Raw genomic sequence first — 20,019 nt, 5'->3', positions numbered from 1 at the left:
CGTGAGATCTTGCAATAGAAAGATAACAAGGCTCTCGTGTATTGGAGTTCCCGAAGGCCACTGCTCCTCCTTCCTGAAGAGAGAAACTTTTCCCTTCTTTTGAAAACAGTCTGGCTGCTGTAGGGAAAGGTGCCGCTGCACTCCAGCTGTGCCCCTACGTTTACTCAATACAGCAGGTTAAAATTCACACCCCCTGGGGCTTATTTTCCCTTTAATAATCACATGTCCCAGCACTGATATAGAGCAGAGCGAGCAGCCCGGAGTCAGATCTGCTTGCAAACTCAGTGCAGGATGTTTGTATGCAGTGTCCTGAATGCAGTCACCAAAGGCTTTTGGGAGGTGTGTGGCTTAACACCCTTTTCTGCTGTATGAAGGCGGCCTGTGTTTTCAAAATCTTTCTTCTTGTGTGTTACTTTAAAACCAGCCAGAATGTCCAGTCTGGTCTTCCCTGGTGTTCTGGAGGGTTTGTTGGAGGTCTCAGATCTGTGGCTTGGGAGCTGTCTTTGCAGGCTGGGGCATAGACTCCGTACGGGGATTCCTTTCTCCCCCGTGGGTCTCAATTATTCGATCAGTGATAATGGAAAACAAAACAAAAGCAGAGTTTTAAACAGTTTGAATAAAAATTGCTGCCCCGCTCAATCAGTTCCTTCAGATTTATGATCGGAGAACTCTGCCAGAGTCTTCCAGGGCAGACAGGGCCTGAATTTCTAAGGTGAAAAACAAGTGGTGGGTGTGGGGGAGCCCTTAACATTAAAAATAAGCCCTCCCAGGCTTTCTAGCCATCATTCTGCCCCTGGGGCAAGACTCTCAGCACCCCTGAGTCTATGTGACTGCTGGGGATAGAGCTCAGGCCTTTGTCTATCGGCACTGTGCTCAGTGCACTACTGCCCTGCCCATCTGCCAGAGCTCTTCGGCGTAATGTACCGGCTGGCACCGGGAGTGTTGGCCAGGGGCGAAGCTCTGCATCCCGAATATTTGGGAAAGGGACGGATGAGCCAGAGCGAGACCCCTCTGTGACGTACCAGGGTGCAATCCAGACTAACGAGCATCTGTGTCACCCCCTTGGGCACCTTTCGGTGCCTTGCTGCGGTAGTTCCCACCTAGGCTGCTCACAAACAGCCTCCTAGCGTGTGTGTGTGTGTGTGTGTGTGTGTGTGTGTAATTGCAGCCTGCCAGCCACACTTGGGTTACACTCTGGCTCTCACCAGCCTTGATTATACTGCAGGGTGACCCCAACACACCCCCAGTCCCAGATTCTCTCCCCCCCCCCCAACCCCCCAATGTATGTCCTGCACTGCCCAACCCTCTCCTGGAGAGAACAAAATATTTTACGTCTGTTATTCCTTAAAGGGAATAATATGCCTGTTTATTATCTCAAGTAATGATTCAGACCCTTCAGCTTAAACACGCTAGATTAGATAAAACAGTAAAACAAGTTTATTAATTACAAAGAGATTTTACGTGAGTACAGGTAATGAGGCATAAAAGTCAGAAACGGTTACAAGGGAAATAAAGATAAGATGTTTACTAATGCCTAATTTAACAAACTAGACTAGATTCAAGCAAAATTTCTAACCATGTGCTTTCGGCAGTCTTACTGACCGAACCCTGTAGGTCAGGACCCCTCCCCCAGAGTCCAATGAATGCTTCCTGTGTTCCTTCAGGTGCAGTGAATACGATGGGCAGGAGGAGAGAGAGGGGTGCCGTTGGGTGTTTTTTCCTCCTTTTTATAGTTTCAGTCCCCCTCTTGAAAAACATTTCTGGTTGGGCACTAGGAGACAGAATCTATGCAGAAGGATGTTCCCTGCTGCCTTTTTTCACCTGGTTGAGGTTCCTTTGTTTCCCTCCCTGCTTGATGACTCTGTTTACTGCTTAAATGCAAGTTAAGCAGAGCACACGTTCCTTTGTCGAGGACAGACCCGTTTGCTGACTTCTGTTGGAGCAGGGCTGTGGGGTTTGGAACATGTGTTAATAACACCATACAGGGGAATCTTATCACTTCACATACAGTGTTGTCACATATTTCCTCCAGACAATACTGACCAAAAAATTGAGTTTACCTTACAAGGCACACCTTGTCCCAAGATCATAACACTAGTGAGTAGGGTGTGACTGCAGGGTGTATTCTGTCACACTGCTGAGAAAGAGATCAAGTCTGACATGGCGTTGTTAGCAGAGACTCCCAATAGCTCAGTGGGGTGTAGAGGTCCGGCTACTGGGGTGATGCCTTTAGGGCCACGGTGAGACTATTTACTCTCCCAGGGTGGGTGAGTAGGTGTGTGAAGTTTGATACTCGGCCTCTTGTCCTGTTTCCACCAGGGAGGGTCTTTCTGCTCTGAGTCCACATGCCGACCTGTCGGCACAGCAAGGCCTAGTGGCTCACGTAGGCTTGTTTTTGTTCATTTGCAGACGAACACCGGCTCCACAGCGGCAAGCTCTGTCTGATTATCCTGACGTGCATAGCAGAGGTAGGTCTTGTGCATGACCCCATCTCATGTGGCAGCCTGGCTCCACGCGGGTGCCCCTTCCCCTCGCTTCCTGTGGCTTGGGCACTGGAGAACTGCAGGGGGGTGGGGAGATGGAGACCCTGCTAGAGATGGTTAATCCTTTGCTGTGAAGTCCAGCACTACTACTGTTAGCACTGAGCCTAAACTAGCAGAGTGTTGCCTCATTTCAGGGAGCGTCGGCTTCTCGTGTCACACGTGGGGAGCACGCTGAACTCAGACCTGTTCCCCTTTCATTTAGCACATGTGTTAAGTCACTAGGGGGCACCGTGAGCTGTTCCAGACCCTGACGACACCTGACTCTGCATTGTTCATGCTAAGCAGACGGTGCTGCTCTTCAGCCATCCCACGTCCTGAGAGGGATCAGGGGCTAGCATTGGAGGGAGTGGCCATGGCCTCCACAGATGGGGACCACGTTGTCCCTCTCCTGCCTTGAAGGAGGTGGGTGTTGTCAGCCTGCTGGGCAGACTGCTCAGGTGGGGAGCCAAGCGGTCAGGTCCTGACTGGAAAAGAGTTTTGGTTGCACACAAGTAAAAACCTTCCCTTTAGAGCAGTGACACTGTCACTGAGGCTCGCCAGTGGCTCTTTGATGCGTCTCCTGCGGCTCTTTGCAGCACGTGATATGAAAACACTGTGTGATGTAATTATTAACCAATCGGCTTTTACTGGGTTATTAACCAGTTGTAGCTGATAAGAATAATATAGATAAACTAAATATTTCTCTGTCACACTGTTTGAATAGGAATAGTACAATGGTGGACCACTGGATGATTACCTGTTCGTTCCCCCAGGTGGGGCACCTGGCATTGGCCGCAGTCGGAAGACGAGACTGGGCTAGATGGACCTTTGGTCTGATCCAGTCTGGCCGCTCTGATGTTCTAATAGCGCTCTAGTAAATTAAATGAAGCAGTCCCACTCCTGTGGCTCTTTTGAATAATATTGATCGCTAATTTGGCTCCCAGACCACGGAGGTCTGCGTGTTGCTGCTTCAGAGCCGCAAAGTCAGCATTACTGCGCCCAGTGCTCTGCTTCATCAAGTGCTGCAGAAGAGCTAGTTAACTCGGATTTCATTACAGATGCTAGTAATTAGCTATTCTTAGCACCTGAGCTCATCAGAAAGGCCTGTAGACAAAGGGAGAAGAGAAATATCGCCTGTGTCTAGCCAAGGCATGTTTGACCCTGGTATGAAATGGCGAGGAGATTTAGTACCGCACTTGGCGGTGTAGTAGCCGGAACGCCGTTTGATGTAGTGTGGATTTGGGAATGAGATTGGCCTGAGGATTGGAGTGGCTGAGCTACCTACTCGCAGCCTGTGCTGCAATAACTTCTGCCGTGATGGGTCCATCAAGCTGCCACTATAAACCTTCCTCTTCGCTCGGTCATGGGGACGAGGAAAGAGGCAGGCAGGAGAACCTCCTTGTGCATTTTACAGCCCACATTAAAATGCTCTTGGCGCTGTCGCACGTGGAGTCCGCGACGCGGGCGAGCAAAGAAAGGCATGGGAAATAAACGACTGTGGTGCAGGCGTTTGTGCCAGTGGAGTCGCTTGGGTTGTCTGACTAGAGGCATAACTGGGGAGCAGGGAAGAGAAGACTCAGGCAAGTGCCTCTTCCTGCTGATGGGCAACTTTCTAACCCTTGAGTTGCCTGCAGCTGCCAGTTTTGCCCTGGGGCACGTGGGCTTTGGCAGGGGGGTTGCTGCAGTAGATGTTGCTCACCTCAGGCTTTGCTCTCTCCAATAGGATCAATACGCTAATGCTTTTCTGCATGATGACAACGTGAATTTTCGAGTAAACCTGCACAGAATGGTGAGTCCTCCACCGCAGGTTCCTTCCTCTCTCCTTGGGGCGGCGGAGGCCAAGGTGTTGGGTCCTCAGCTGGTTGTGTATTGTGGCACAGACACCCCGCCTGGGGCCAGCGCACGGGAGGACCCAGCCAGCCCTGCTGGTGGGGGCGTGGGGAGGAAACGCCGTCATGGCTCGAGACTCCTCGTCAAGGGAATGAGCTGTACTGGGGAGCAAGCAACCTGGCTCCTTGCTGGCTCGCTCAAGGAGCTGGGTGAGGGCTGGCTTTTGAGCTGCGTCTGCCCGGGGTAGCCAGGGAGAGGATGTGTAATGGGAGGTCTGTGGGGACCGGAGGCATTAGTGCATTCTGGGGAGCAGTCTGCCTTAAGCTTCAGCAAATGTTAGGCCCCATGTGATCCATTGATGTACAGGTCGTAGTGGACCCCAACTTCTTTGAGCTCAATTCACCCCCTCTTTCAGATGGGTGATTCGCCCCTCAAGTGGTGTGTGTGTGGGGTGTTTTTACCACTGTCTTGCCCCAAGGGTTCTGCTGCAGGAAGGCAGCTTTCATTTGCATCCAAGGGTCCACAGGAGCCCCGCCTGTAGAGGCAGCCCAGAGGATGTTGTGAATTTGTGCATGCTCCCTCAGTGGGACTTGGCTGCAGGCTCCACACCTCCGACCTGCGAGGTGGTCATTCCACCACTGGAATTGCTCTCCAGGGGAGTTTTCCCCCATTGCGGCCTGGGAGATGGTGGTGTGACCACTCCAGGACAGACTCAAGCCCTCTGTTTTTAAAGCAAGCGTAGCCCCAAGCTGTTAACCCTTCTTTCTCAGCAGCAAGCATGGAACGGGAATCGTCTTTTAGAGCCGATGGAGGAGCTAGTCACTGAGAGTGCGAAAAACAAACTTCTGGGTCAGGGGAACATAAGGGAGAGCATTGTGCCCTGGTGCGACAGTGCCTTCCAGTTACACAGCTCAGAATCAAAGTAACCAAAGCGCCAGCTGCTGTCTCCCTGGTGAGCGGGGACCCTCTGTGCCCTGGTGCGACAGCCATAGAGCCAAGGTGGCAGAAATGGAAGAGCCCAAAACTACAGGCGAGCCTGTGGCAGTGGTTTTATTTGTATGGAAAGCAGGCGATAATGCGCTGGGTGCCATGCAGGCATCTGCTGACTTCCTTTCTTCTTTGTGTGTTTGAAGCCAATGAGACACAGGAAGAAAGCCGCAGACAAGAACCTGCCCTGCCGCCCCCTGGTGTGTGCAGTCCTAGGTGAGTATTGCTGGGGTGGGATCTTCCAGAATCGACCCATCTCCTGTGACGAGGTGGAAATCGGCTTCGTTTGGGGGAGTTTCCTGGCTACCTATTACCTGTGCAAGGAATTTCAGTTCTCAGCAGGGTGCATTTCATCCCACCCCCTCACTTTCCTCTAGTGAGATTAGGTAGGAGGATTGGTGCCATGTAACGTGCTGCGGGAGGGATATCTCAGTGGTTTGAGCATTGGCCTGCTAAACCCAGGGTTGTGAGTTCAATCCTTGAGGGGCCACTTAAGGATCTGGGGCAAAAATCTGTCTGGGGATTGGTCTTGCTTTGAGCAGGGGGTTGGACTAGATATCTCCTGAGGTCCCTTCCAACCCTGATAGTCTATGATTCTATGATCTTGTAGATCTGTGGAAAGCCACATTCACTGTCAGGTTTTCCAAAAGACATTGGACACCTTGCTTCCATTGCTGAACGAATGTCAATAATGACATGTTCGTTGGCTAGTCCATTGAAACGTTGAGGTGGGGGAGGTGATGCTTGGGAACCAGCAGTCTCTGGGTGACTGAGCTGAGAAAAAGCGGATGGGAAAGAAACAGATGTTTGGTGGTGGAAGTGACTGCTGGGCACCTGCCCTTCCTGGAACAGACAAATGGGGTGAATGTGACTAGCTGGAGGGTTGTTTTGCCTGTCTCTCTTGCTGTTCTAGCACTGAGGCCACTTAAATGTACCCCTTGTGAAACTGACCAAGATTAAAACTGAGTAGTATGTAGAAGACTTCAGTCATTCTTGAGGCAAGACTGGATTTACTTTGCTTCAGAGCCGATTCTGTAGATATATGGATATCCTCTACGTTATCGTCTCAGAAAACAAAGCTGTAAAACATATCTGGCCTCTGGTGACAACAGTGTTCTAAAACCTATTTCCTACTGGTGCCAAGGTTTGAAATATGAGCACAATTCTATGCATCAAAATTAGTGATGTGTTTTTTATTTAAACGGGAGGGGGGGGGGGTTAAGTGCGTGGAGGAAACCTGTCTCGGAGTGCATCGCATTCAAATGCCAGGCAGCTCTCAGTAGCTTTGTCCTGGGCTTCCAGAAGAGATGCCTAATTCAGACACAGCTCTTAGTAAATTCTCTCTCTTGCTTCTAACCAGGATTGCTGTCTGGGGGCATAGTGGGGGCTTGGGTAGTTGGATATGCTGCTTGTTGTCTGCCAGTTGTTTACTGTAGCTAGTTTTACATTTACTTTGTCATTTTCCTCCCTGGTCTCCTAGATCTGATGGTGGAGTTCATCGTAACACACATGATGAAAGAGTTTCCTATGGATCTGTATGTGTAAGTGACTGAGGGCTGGCTGGCTGGCTGGGAATTTATCCTCTGGAATGAGGGGTGAGGGGCAGGCAGGGAAATTACATCATGCACGTCAGGCCAAAATAACGTTTTTCGGGCAGGTAGGGATTTCCAGAAGCTCCTAGGTCTGAGCATATATTGTTGAGATGTTCAGTGTCCAAGAACTGAATTTCCCCCATCAGACAGCTGTCCTAATCTGCCTGATCAACTACAAAGAGCTGCACAGTGGGTAAAATTGTCACAAAACATTGCGCCAACCACCAAAGCCAAATCCGGAGCTGGAGACAAAAAGCCAATTTCGAAACACCAAGGACGGCTAAAACAGGGACGTGAAGCCAGTCCGGCAATTGGGAGTCAATTGCAAACATCGCTGAAGCGTCCTCTGGTGCAATGAGGGTGAAATTCACCACTGCGCAGAGGGGACCAATACATAGTCTGTGCCCCACTCTTATTTCACCTGGCCAAAGGTCCACGGCTGAAGTGGGTCGTAAATGGTCCATTGGCCTTCTGTCGCGTCTATGCGCAGTGGTGAATTTCACCCAGGCTGAGCCAGCCCCGTAAACCGCAGAATAAAGGCAAATCTGTTGCTCTTACCTAGAATAACTCTTAGTCACACATTTACTTAGCCCCAAACAATCCCGCCACTACAGAAAGCAACCGGCTCGTTGAGAAATCATTCTGAATGAGTTGTTGAGAGACCGGGGGGGGGGAGAAGCTCGAGTCAAGGTAAAAGCACTTTTTAAAAAGACATGAATAAAGATAGCAAACAGCAGCAACTACCAGTGCACGTCCATATCCATCGGTTCCAGCCTGTTTACACAGGCCCCTCATTAAATTCCCATCTGAGACCATCCTGCAGCAGACACAGTTATTGCAGGCGAGAAGAATGTTCCGAATGCACAACCAGTGCCGCGTCAGCTGGCAAGTACATTGAGAAGGTGACTGTGTGGGGCTATTATGGGGAAGGTACATTCATATTCTTAAGAATAATTCAGACTGCTTTGACCTAGGGGGTGAGTGTGGGTCCCTAATCGGGGATGTGTTATAAATCTGCAGCACATGCTCTGTCAGCCTCCAAAATGCAGCTGACACAGGTCACAATCCTAACGCAGTGCCCTCTGGGACTAGGTAGGCCTGGCTCCAGGGGCATTGGGTGTTTGGCCAGGGACAGGATTAGGTACTCTTATCCACCCTCCCTGTGCGCCTTGGCTCATTTGGTTCCACCACTGAATGGGCCTTGCTGTTTGTAGCCTGTAGCTTCCAGTCCCAAGGTGTTCCCCGGAACACTGACCATCAGCTGCTGTTGATTTCAGAGGGGTAAGAGAAATGGTTTAGCTTTTATCAGGCTTCCCCTTGGCATTGCCTGCATAGCTGTACTCCAAGACTGATCCGGGCCCAGCAAACAGACTTTGGTGGAATGGTACTGGGCATAGACGTTGTACATCACACCATGCTGCTAGCATCGGTGCTAGCAACACTGTCCCAGAGGACACGCCGAACCTGGCTCGCTGCTTCCGTTTGGTTCCTTTTCCCTTTGTAAATAGAGTCCAACGTTAAGTACGTAGCAAATGCCATGTTCAGCTAACGTTTCGGGTTTACACGCTAACTAGGAATTTCAGCCCTTCCTACCGCATCTTAGTACTGCAGATGATCATCTAACAGTGGCTGATGAAATGTGTATGGACCATGGGTCTGACATTTGTAGCCAGTTTTTAGTTTAAGCCCAGTTTTGAACAGCCTCCCTCTCCAGTTAAAACTTTCCCAGAAAGAGCTCCTTTCTGGGGTGTGTGTGTTTCTTTTTTTCTTTCTCTCTTTGTGCAAGAGACCTTTCCAAGAAATGTTGCTATTAATCAGACAAGGCGTCTTTAAGAGAGGAGAGTTTGAACAGCGGGATTTTTCCTCATTGAAGTTATTTGGAAAGCTAAAATCAACCTGATCTAGCAAGTTCAAATTTGTATTTTTTAAATTTTGTCCTTAATGAGATCTGGTGCCCAGGACAATTCTCCAGATGTTGGGTAGTTAATTCTGGAGTTAGTCACTATGAATATTTGAACTTCCGGGAGCTCTGCAAAGTCTCTGTGGAGTTTAGAAAGCCTGCAGGGTTTGGAAACTGCTCCATCCAGAGAGCTGTGGTCTAGGACATTGCGAAGTCTGCAGGCAGAGCAGCAGAGTTCTTAAGCTCCATAGTCAATTAATCTGGTATAGACACTTGGAAGGATCGCAGACATCCCTGTTGTAGTTCTTAAGCTCATTAAATAAGTATCTGATTGAAGGAGATGACGAATGCTGCAGCTAGTCTGAATGTGTAAATTCCTTTAGCCCAGTAGTTTGGGTCCAGAAACTGGAATGCTCTAGAGCAGGGGTCTCAAACACGCGGCCCCGCGGGGTTATTTTCTGTGGCCCTTGAGCCCATTGCAGCCCGCGAGCCCCTCACAGCCCCCCCCCCCCCCAGCCCTTCCCCAGTGTTTACCTAGAGCGGCTCCGGCCGGACGTGCACCGGGAGCATGGCAGGCTCCCTGCCAGGCCCTGCCCTGCCCTGCACAGCTCCGGGAAGAGGCTGGAATGTGGGGAAGGGGGCGGAGGGGCTGTGTGGGGCTGTTGCTTCAGGCAGCGCCCCCAGCAGCAGACCAAAGGGGAACTGCGGCCAATGGGAGCTGCTGGGGGCGCTGCCTGAAGCAACAGCCACACACAGCCCCTCCGCCCCCCCTTCTCCACGTTCCAGCTCTTCCTGGAGCGGTGCAGGGGCAGGGCAGACAGGCAGGCAGGGAGCCTGCCCTGCCCCCAGTATGCGCCAGCCCAGATCCTGCCCCCCGAACCCTTCCTGCAGCCGAACCCCCTGCCCTGAGCCCCCGCCACACCCTCATGTGGCCCTCGTGGTCATTTGAGTTTGAGACCCCTGCTCTAGAGACTAACTGGGTGGGGCTTGCACACTCTGGGAGCCAAAGAGCTCCTGTTCAAACACCAGGGGTTTCTATTCACAAACTTCTCCTCTGAATGCCTGCACACATCCCTTCCACTTCCGGTGTCTGCGCGCCCGGAAACCGACACTGGAGACCTTAGTCCTCTACGGGACCTGCTGGGGCAACGCATGCGCCCTTCGCACACTTGTGCTGCCAGCCAAGGGTAGAAAGGGGCCAGGCTGCCCTGACCCCTCAGTTCCTTCTCACCGCCTGTGGTGTGTAGTCAACGCATATGTGATCTTCTCACATTCTTTCCCATTGTCCCTTTAGAAAACGGTCAGAGATCTGTAAGGTGAGGGGTAGTTTAGCTGGCGGTGTAGCTGTAGTTTAGATAGTAATACTCGTTTCCTAAAGAATCCTTGTTTTTAACTTCCTTTCCTTCGAGTTTTTGGCTCTGTACTGGGGCATGCCAGTATCTCGTGGATTGAAGCGCCGTTCTGGCGCTAGCAAATCTGGCCAGTCAGCGAGCTTCACTCACAATGCTTAAAATGTTTGGGAGAAGGACACGTGAGGCATCAGTGCCCTATCTCTGGGGGGGTAAGACCAAGCAGGGCCGCCCAGAGGATTCAGGGGGCCTGGGGCAAAGTGGGGGAGCTGCGGCGCTTGTACTCACCCGGCGGCGGTCCGGGTCTTCGGCGGCATTTTGGTGCGGGGAGCGGGGGCCTTCAGTCGCTCCGCGTCTTTGGCAGCACTGAAGGGCCCCCCGCCGCTGAAATGCCGTGGAAGACCTGGACGGCCACCGGGCCAGGGCTCGCAGGGTCCAGGGCCTGGGGCAAATTGCCCCACTTGCTTCCCTCCCCCCCCGGGTGGCCCTGAGACCAAGACTACAGTTGAGGAAGTTTGACGTTGAGACACCCTGATGGAAGCAGCTTTGCACCTGCATTGGGAACCCCACCACATGATATGCAGGAATTTGGACTCGACTCGGAGCGAGCGCCAGACTTGGGGCTGTCCTGGTGTTGAAGGGAGCCAAGGATACCATTCTTCTTCTTCAGTACAGCATAAAAACAGACGCCATCCAGCACTTTTGGCCTCTTCTAGCCAGAAGGGGCCTCTTCTTCGAGGGTTAGGTCCCCTACAGACTTTCACCAGAAGGCTGGTACCAAGGCTAGAGCTAAATCAGCTCCTGCTAAGGTGCTCCCTGGTAGCACATTCTAGCAGTAGAGAGTCGTTGATTGTGGCACCTTATGCCAACTCAGTTACTGGGACCTTCAGTGGCCTCAACTTCCTCTGCGATGCACCCTGGTATATCGGTGTCAACGATCTCTGAGGTTTATGCAGCGGCCAGGGACCTTTTGTGCCTGTCTGTGCCGGACTCCACTGATGCAGGCCAAAGTCCAGGTACCAACTGTTCCTGCCATGCAAGCCCTGGTTGGGATCTTCGGCACCTACGCATTCAGCGCCGTCTGGAACTGAGCCTTTGTCTACACCATCAGGGTCTGGAAGCTCTGTTGTGCAGCAGACTAAACCTATGGTCCCTTCAGCAGGAAAGGCTCAGATGCTTCCTCTGGCACCGTCCACTGCTTGTTGGTCTAGGTGTTGGTCTCCAGCTACTCCATCTGGTACTGTGCTGCCTTGGCATTCGAATGCTGACTCTTCCTCAGAGTCTTATATATTGAGATCTCATTAGAGGTCTTGAGCGTCTCCTTGTTCCTCTTCATGCAAGTCAAGGCCCAAGTATTGTGGCTCTGACAGAAGCAGGATACTGTGAGGTTCGTCCTTGGTACCATGTCATGTACAGCAGTGGCCTTTCTGGAATCCATGGGGAGTTCCTCCAGACTCAAGGTCATCTTCTCCTAGACGCGGCTCTACTAGGTCCCCAGGAAGGTGCTGTGCTCCATCTGGTACTGGTCTCGGTACTGACACCCAGTAGCCAGCAACTGAGGGATCTTATCCCTCTGGGTTCTGACCCACCTGCTATGGCTGTTCAGCAAACAGTGGCGCAGACCGACACTTAGTGCCTCTGCTCAACCCTTCCCCATCGTCACCACATGACCCTACTGTTCTGGAACAGTCTTTCCCAGGTCTGGTACATTTTATAATCGTCTGGGAATTTCTGGAAAGGATAGCCACCTCCCGGGTAGTCAGAGTGAATTGGTGCAGGATAATCCACACAGATTGGTGGATATTCAGCCTATTAGAGCCCACCAAAATTCTTTGGCAAACTCCCTCTTCTCTGATACCCACTGCCAAGAGAACAAAGGAGAGGCCCCAAGTTCCATCTCAGGGGCATGAGTATTTTTATTCACATCCAGACCTTTGGTAGTGGCAGCTGTGAATGAGAAACCAAGGCCAGGACAAAAATGCAAAAGAAGCTGGACTTATTTGGGAGAATGGTTTATTTGTCTTCAGGACTGCAAACCATCCGACAGGCCCTCTCAGCCCATTAGGATTATTCCAGCTGGGACTCAGAGTTCCAATTTACAGACAAGCTGCCAGATGATGCTAAAGAGGAGTCCAGAGTGCTACTAAATGAAAGCCACCTGGTGTCAAGACCATCTTTACAGGCTGCATTGGACAAGACAGACTTGGCAGCGCAAGTGTTGACAACAGGAATCACTGTGCATTAGGTTTTTTGGCTGCAGTTATCGAGCATACCAACAGAAGTCCAGCAAACAGTTGAGGACTTGCCATTTGAGGGCCTGAATCTGTTCTCGGGGGGAAAACAGATGAAAATTTGCACTCTTAGAGATTCTGGGCAACCCTAAAATCTTTGCATAATGACAGGTTTCAGAGTAGCAGCCGTGTTAGTCTGTATCCGCAAAAAGAACAGGAGTACTTGTGGCACCTTAGAGACTAACAAATTTATTAGAGCATAAGCTTTCGTGGGCTACAACCCACTTCTTCGGATGCATACAGAGCTCTGTATGTTCACGAAAGCTTATGCTCTAATAAATTTGTTAGTCTCTAAGGTGCCACAAGTACTCCTGTTCTTCTTTTTCCTAAAATCTTTGGGCATTTATACTCCAGGCCCTAAGAGAAAGTTCTGCCCACAGATCTCAGAAGCAAGCTCAGAATCATTAGCAATTCTAATGGAGGACAGGTGAGGTCCCAGAGGCCTGGAGAAGGGCAAACATAGTAGTTACCTTTTAAAAAGGGAAAAAAAGGACCCAGGGAATTATAAATCAGTCAATCTAACTTTGATACCTGGAAAAGTACTGGAACAAATTATTAAACAATCAATTTGTAAGCACCTAGAGGACAATAGGATTATAAAAAATAGGTAACGTGGGTTTGTCAAGACCAAATCCTGCGAAACCAACCTCATTTCCTCCTTTGGTAGCGTTCCTGGTCTAGTGGATACGAGGGAAGCAGTAGACGTGGTATTTCTTGATATATATATCACAGTCCCACGTGACATTCTCATAAGCAAACTGGGGAAATGTGGTCTAAATGCAATGACTATACAGTGGGTTGACAGAGCATACTCAGAGTGGTTATCCAGGGTTCACACCTGGGAGGGCATATCTAGTGCGGGCCCGCAGGGGTCATTCATGGGTCTGGTACTATTCAATATTTTCACTAGTGACTTGGATAATTGAGTGGAGAGTATGCTTCTAAAATGTGCGATGACACCAAATTGGAAGGTGTTGCAAGCACTTCGGAGGACAGGGTTAGAATTCAAAATGACCTTGACAAATCAGAGAATTGGTCTGAAATCAACAAGATGAAATTCAATAAAGACAAGTACAAAGTACTACGTTTAGGAAGGAAAAATCAAATGCACAACTAGGTGGCTAGGTGGTAGCACTGCTGTAAAGGATCAGGGGTTACAGTGGAACACAAATTGAATGAGTCAACAATGTGATGCAGTTGCAAAAATGCTAATATTCTGGGGCGTATTCACAGGAGTCTCATGTAAGAAACTGCTCTACTCAGCACAGGTGAGGCCACAGTTGGGATATTGTGTCCAGTTCTGGGCTCCACACGTTAGGAAAAATGTGGATAAATTGGAGAGAGACCAAAGGAGAGCAACAAAGGGGATAAAAGATTTAGAAAACCGGGCCTATGATGAATGGTTAAAAAAACTGGGCATGTTTAATCTTGAGAAATGAAGTCTGAGGGGGGACCTGATAAGTCTTTGAATATGTTAACAGTTGCTATAAAGAGGACAGTGATCACCTGTTCTTCAAGTCCTCTGAACGTAGGCCAAGGAATGAGCTTCATCTGCAGCAAGGGAGATTTAGGTTGGGTATTAGGAAAAAATGGTCTATAAGGGTAATTAAGCTCTGGAATAAACTTCCAAGGCTTTGCCAGAATCTGGGAATGGGCGACAGGGGATGGATCACTTGATTCCCTGTTCTGTTCAGTCCCTCTGGGGCCCCTGGCACTGGCCACTGTTGGAAGACAGGAGACTGGGCCATTCATATGTTCTTAAGGCAGGTTGTGGAATCCCCCTCTTTGGAGGTTTTTAAGAACAGGTTGGACAAACACCTGCTAGGCATAGTCTAGGTACATTTGGTCCTGCCTCAGTACAGGGGGCTGGACTTGGTGACCTCTTGAAGACCCTTCCAACCCTACTAAAATTTGTTGTAGCAGATTTTCATTATTGTTTATGGTCCTCCCCCCTTTGACTTGCCATCAGCCCCTCGAGTCTTCACAAAGTGCATGACCATGGTGGCACCCATATCTGGATGACTGGCTGCTTTGAGGTTGGTTTCAGGCAATATTGGATCTATGCACGAACTTCAGGGCATTTCCTCGTCCAACAGTCTCCTGTGCTGATGGGATGAAAGGACAACCTGTCACTTCAGGGGATGTCTTCCTGGGTCTCCTCTTGCATTCATCTGTGCTATGATATTGCTAAAGTTTTTCTACCTCAAAGACTTTTAGCACACTTTACAAGAGCTCATGCTGCATCAGCTGCTTCCTTGGGTCACCTACCCATCAATGACTATTGCAGGGCTGCATCTGGGTCAGACATTCACTCCTCATTACGCTGTCCCCCAGGCCTGACGAGAGGATGCTAGATTTGGGAGAGTGGGGTTGGACTCCTTGATGGGTAGACTCCAGTACCTTCCTGCATCTGGAATTACTTATGCCGTGTGCAGACCCTGAGATAAAAATAGTTACATACCTGTTCAGTACTGTTGTGCTTCACGATACACTGCACATGTATTGTGCTGCTCAAATCCTGCATTTGGGCCGGGGGGTAGAGGAGATCACCCTTGCGGTCCCTTCTAACCCTGTGATTCTATGTCCATTCCACAACCCACCCTCCTTCCACCCTGCATCAGAGTGGCAGCAAACTCTGGCTTCTAGTGTGATTCTGCCCCTTTATGCCCTTGGCTAGCAGCACAAGTTTGTGGAGGGTGCATGCACCGCCCTGACGGGTACCGCTATGGGGGAAAGTTCTCCGGCTTTGGTGCACGTGCACCTGAAGTGGAATGGACATGTGCAAAGCATCTTGAAGAAGAACGGTTACCAAACAGGAATGCAACTGTTTTCTTTCGAGATCCTGCAGACTTTGCCCAGTAAGCTCCACAGATGGACTCGTTCCTAAAGTCTGGAGGGGCTCAGGCACGCTGGTTGTGAGTTCAGTAGGAAGACTCAGATCTGCCGTAGATCTGCCAAGTGCCATGCTCACTGCTTTGGAGCTGGCAGTGTCTGCAGGCGATGCCTCTGGCGCTTATTCAGCACGGGCAGTGAGCTCAGTGCTGTCTCCTGGACGCCCCCTGAGTTTTGCTTGGGGACCTTGCAGGGACCTGTGTGTGCTTGTGATGCTGTCGTGTGTGTGTGTGTGTGGAGCTGATACGGTCTGTTGCACCTGTAACTGGTCCCAGATTCCAGGAACTTGCCAGCTCACTGAACTCTGGCAAAGCCTGTCAGTTGTGCGAGCCTCGTGGCTCTTACAGGAGCCTCACGCCAGGGCAGTGACTCTCCCTGTGAGGAAGACTGTCCAAATTTGAGAAACTAGCCACCCAAGAGTGCCCCGGGCATTGTTCTGTAAGTGTCTCTGTAGCACATTCAGTCACCGGGAGCTTGAACGCTGCCCTGCAAGAGGCTCTCTCCAGGTGGCCCTGCTTCCCTCAGGGCAGCGGGCCTGAGAGAGTGAGTTGAGCCCTCCTAGCTAGGGGCTTGGTTCAACTTGCCCCAAGAGACACATCCTGCCATCCGCTGGCTCGTCCCTTCCTGGAAGGCGAAAGGTCTGCTGCGTAAGGGTTTAAAATGGCCACGGCTGTGTCTCGTGGTGAGTGATAATCTTGCTGTCCTCTCTCTGTTCCAGGCGGTGCATTCAGATCGTGCACAAGCTGCTGTGCTACCAGAAGAAATGCAGAGTGAGGCTTCATTATACCTGGCGGGAGCTCTGGTCAGGTACCTGGGACCCTTTGCGTTCACCTCTTTGTGCATGCTGCAGAAGCTGGGCCCCCTCGCTCAGAGCGCTCTTTCCTTGGGAGCTTTTCAAACCCCAGCTTGTGTCAAAACTGCTCTTTCCTTTTAAAAATCACTGCCTGGTAATTAGATCCCCTTCAAAAATCCTCCTCCTCCTCCTCCTTCTCTGTATCTGTCTTGGATTCTTCTTGGAGCCTTAGAATAGTAGCTAATCTGCCTTCTTGTCTGGCCCGGATTGCCATGGTATCCAAGTGCCTCATGGCTTTTATATGTCCTGTCAGTCCTCGGAGCCCCACTTGCCTGCTGGGAGCAGCGTTCCTCAACAGAGGCTGTTTCTCCCTCCGACGGCGGGGAGTAGCGGGGGCTGCGGTGCGGGAGAAGCTGGGTTTGTCGCAGCAGGTGGGCTATGGAGCGGCTTGTGTGCGGCACTGCGCAATCGCTTGCCCACAAATATCAATGGGAAGGAGGAGATGCCTCTAAACTCTGGCCCTTGTGCTGTCCGCTGCGGGGGCACTTTGTGCCAGTCCCCCCAGCGCGCAAGAAAAGGCCTTTTAGAGGGCTGCTTTTGTGTTCCAGTGAAGGGAGTCAGTTCACATGAACGTGGGCACAGCACTGTGTGCTTTTATCCGGTGGTGCAATCTTTGTGTTCACTGTGGGCGATGGACCAAGTGCCCTAACAGGCCTTGTCCTTGGCTAATTTCCAAGCTTCTCTTCCAGTCCTACACGCAGCTGAGCTAGGAGGGTGCAATTACTCCCCTCGCCTTCGTGGGTGAAAAGGGAGGTTTCTGCGCATTGAAGGGGACCTGATCCCCTGTGTCCTGCTTTGGGAGTTGTGGTTCAGGTCTGGGATTGGTGGCTTGGCTGGATTCATGCAGTGGTCGCCAGGAACTCGGCTAGAGGATGGCTGTTGAAAAGAGGTGCTGAGGGGTTTCTGAAGCGGTTCTCAATTCGCAGTCAAGTACTTTCCTTCGGTCGCTGTGCCCAGCTGGGTGCAGAGACGTGGAAATGCACTAACAATCAGACTCCTTTTCAGTGATTTCATTTGGCCTTTTGTGACGTGACCCAGCCTGCCTTTCTCGGTTTATTCCTGTAGGGGGCGAAGTGGGTGCCCTTAATTAATTAGTGAGTTCTTTCCAGTTGCTTTCTTCAGAACCGAGCCCCCAGAGGACTGGTTGTGTGGCAGTGAAATCAATGCCAGTAGAAACGGTACCAGGCAGTGATTGTGCTGTAATTGCAGGATGGAACCCACACCTCCCTGTTAGCTCAGTTCTGCCTGGCCATGGCAGGCTGTTCCCTACAGTACGTTGATCAGGGCTTTACCGCGTCTGCTTCTGCAAGTGCCGAGCGATAACCTTTGCACCACATCCCTTAAGAGACTAGTCCATAGTTTAATGATGTCACTGTGAGGAATCATCATAAACCTAAACTTTCCTTTCTAAAAATTTCATCCCCTTCCCACTGCACTCTGAGACTCAGGGCATGTCTTCACTGCAAAGTTGAGGTGACTTAAGTTACGCTAACGTACAGCCACCGCAGTAATTAAATCCGCTGTGTGTGTCCACACTAGTGTCTTCTGTCGGTGGTGCATGTCCTCGCCAGGAGCTCTTGCACCGACTGTCAGCGTGGGGCGCTGACAGCCGCAGCCCTGCCAGGCCGTACAGTCAGCGCTGTGTCTACATGACGCTGCATCGACCTAAGTGCACCGACCTACGCGCCACGCCTGGTGCAGGGGCGGAGTTAAGTCGGTGTAGTGGGTGACTTACGTTGGTAGGAGCAACGTTGTGGTGTAGACTGCAACCTAACTGGAGGGTAGACCAGGCCTCCATATCCAGGGCCAGTTTTGTTAGTGTCCACTAATGAGGTGCTGTTGATACAAGGCTCAGGAAAGTGAAGTGCTGCTTGTGCTCTGAAAGGGAAGCCGGGCAGAGTAAAACGCTCGGGATTGGTCGAGTGTGGGTGTGCTGACGTACCCTGCACACTTGAAGAGCTCAGTGTTTGGGTGAGATTCTGGATGCTCAGTGAGCTCCTCTTAGGAAGAAACGTATTGCAGTGAGGATTGTGCTGTCGTTTTTCCTGCAGGGGAATGCCACTCGTCAGCAGCTGCTTCGCTAATTCACACAAGCCCGGGGAGACTGGAATTAAAACACCGCACCTGTAACAGGTGTGAGTTTCCTGAACGATGTCTAGGGCAGGCTGATTTCCGAAAAGCTGGCTCTCCCTGGGGACCCATTGGGTGGTTCAAGTGATATTGCTTCACCAGGGAGCTGTTTGATTTCCCATGATGCTCCTGCCCCGGTACGAGTGGACGGGGATGTTTTGTCCGTGGTCTGTTGGCCAGCTGATGCCCTATCAGGATACAGAAATCTCTGTACCCTGCTCTGTCCTTTCTGAGCCCCCGGCTGGCATGCTCCCTATCTGCTTCCTGTGCCAAACCACAGAAACGGTTCCTCTAGCTGTAGTGCCATCAGGGCTCTGCAGCGGGGAGCTCCAGGTCTGCAAACCTTCAGAACTGTGGCGCTCCAGAGTGACGTCGGCCTGAAGCTCCAGAGATGCCTAACCGAGAGCCCTAGAGGCCTGCCTCAGTCCCTTCCTAATGCAGGAGCTGCGCAGACTGAGGCCAGGGCTCTGTGGTCAGCCCTGTGGCGTAGTGATAGTGAGCGCCCGGGCAGAGAGACGGGCTGGCAGACAAATGGGAAGACTTGTGAGGAGTGACTGACGGGCGGGGAGGGAGTTGTGCATGGCATATCGGAGGAGGAAGGCTGCTCCAGGCATAGAACTGAGTGGGAGAAGGAGACAAAGCGTTGTGCGGAGAGGAGGCAGCAGAGTGTAGGGTGTAGAGGAATTGAGATGAGAATTGTAGGCGACGACAGCAGAGTTGTGCAGAGCCATCTCTTCCCTTCCGGAGTCTAGTGTTGGCGGGTCAGACAGCGAGTGTCCCCTGTAATGGCGAGAAGCTCTTCCTCTGGGCATGGGAGGCCAGCAGCTGCGGCGCCTCTGAAAACTGCTGCAGTCTCCTGCTGGAACTTGAGCTCCGGGCGAGAGCTTCAGTGAGACGCAGAGGAGTCAGGTCGCCGTGAAAGGAAACACAGCCACAAATACAACCAACCCTGTTGTGCTGATGCTGCTGTCAATCAGCATGTGGACGTCCAATTGGACACCATGCTCTTGGGTACATATTGGTGCTTACATACTGTCACACAGGTGGCTTTCCCTTTTCATGCTCATGAGAGTTTGCAGGAGAATGGTCTCTGGTCCAGCCCTTAGCTGCCTATCGGATTTATTCTTTTACCCCAGCCCATTGTATTTCGAAATAAATCCATAGCACAGGGTGTGCTCCGTAGGTATTAATACATCATGGCCGGGAGCATGGTATCCGTCCCCACCTAGGTGGGCTCAGATGCCCACACGGTTTGGCTGGCTGGTGAAGAATGAGGGAAGGGTCCAAGTGTCTTACCCTGAGTAGCGTGGGTGTGAAGCTGTCTGGGGAGCTGACCCCTTTGACGTTTTCCTGCCTTTACAAATATTTCTAGTTGCATTTTGTAACGATCAGCCAAGTCCTGAACGGAGCGGCTCCTTCTGTGTCCACCAGAATCCTCCGCTCAGAGTATCCAGCTTATATCCAAGACCTCGAACAAAAGAAATAGGATAGCATAGGTGTCATGGTGACAGGGGAGCTGCGAGTCCCTCCCGAGTGCAGCCGTCTTCACCCTCCTCCAACCACGTGGTCCCCACACTCTCCAGCTGGCTCTCTGGGCTTGCAGCCCCGTTTCCCAGCTGTGCTAACACGACAGGCCCACCGTCCTTTACCTGTGGCACCCGGACTCTAGCAGC

General features: G+C 51.3%; 1 protein-coding gene across 3 annotated transcripts in view; it reads left to right on the top strand.

Annotated features, from left to right (window-relative positions):
* Positions 1-20,019, top strand: part of ARMH3 (armadillo like helical domain containing 3) — a 182,177-nt gene that overhangs the window by 55,243 nt on the left and 106,915 nt on the right. For all 3 annotated transcript variants that reach the window (XM_054035649.1, XM_054035647.1, XM_054035648.1), the window contains exons 16-20: positions 2,410-2,468; positions 4,246-4,311; positions 5,486-5,555; positions 6,820-6,880; positions 16,082-16,170. In XM_054035649.1, the coding sequence (XP_053891624.1) occupies positions 2,410-2,468; positions 4,246-4,311; positions 5,486-5,555; positions 6,820-6,880; positions 16,082-16,170 (345 nt within the window). The remainder of the gene's footprint in view (positions 1-2,409; positions 2,469-4,245; positions 4,312-5,485; positions 5,556-6,819; positions 6,881-16,081; positions 16,171-20,019) is intronic.

The sequence above is a fragment of the Malaclemys terrapin genome, chromosome 7 (assembly GCF_027887155.1).
Source record: "Malaclemys terrapin pileata isolate rMalTer1 chromosome 7, rMalTer1.hap1, whole genome shotgun sequence".
NCBI classification, from domain to species: Eukaryota; Metazoa; Chordata; order Testudines; family Emydidae; genus Malaclemys; species Malaclemys terrapin.
The sequence above is the reverse complement of the archived record's forward strand: the minus strand, read 5'-3'. Positions and strand labels throughout refer to the sequence as shown.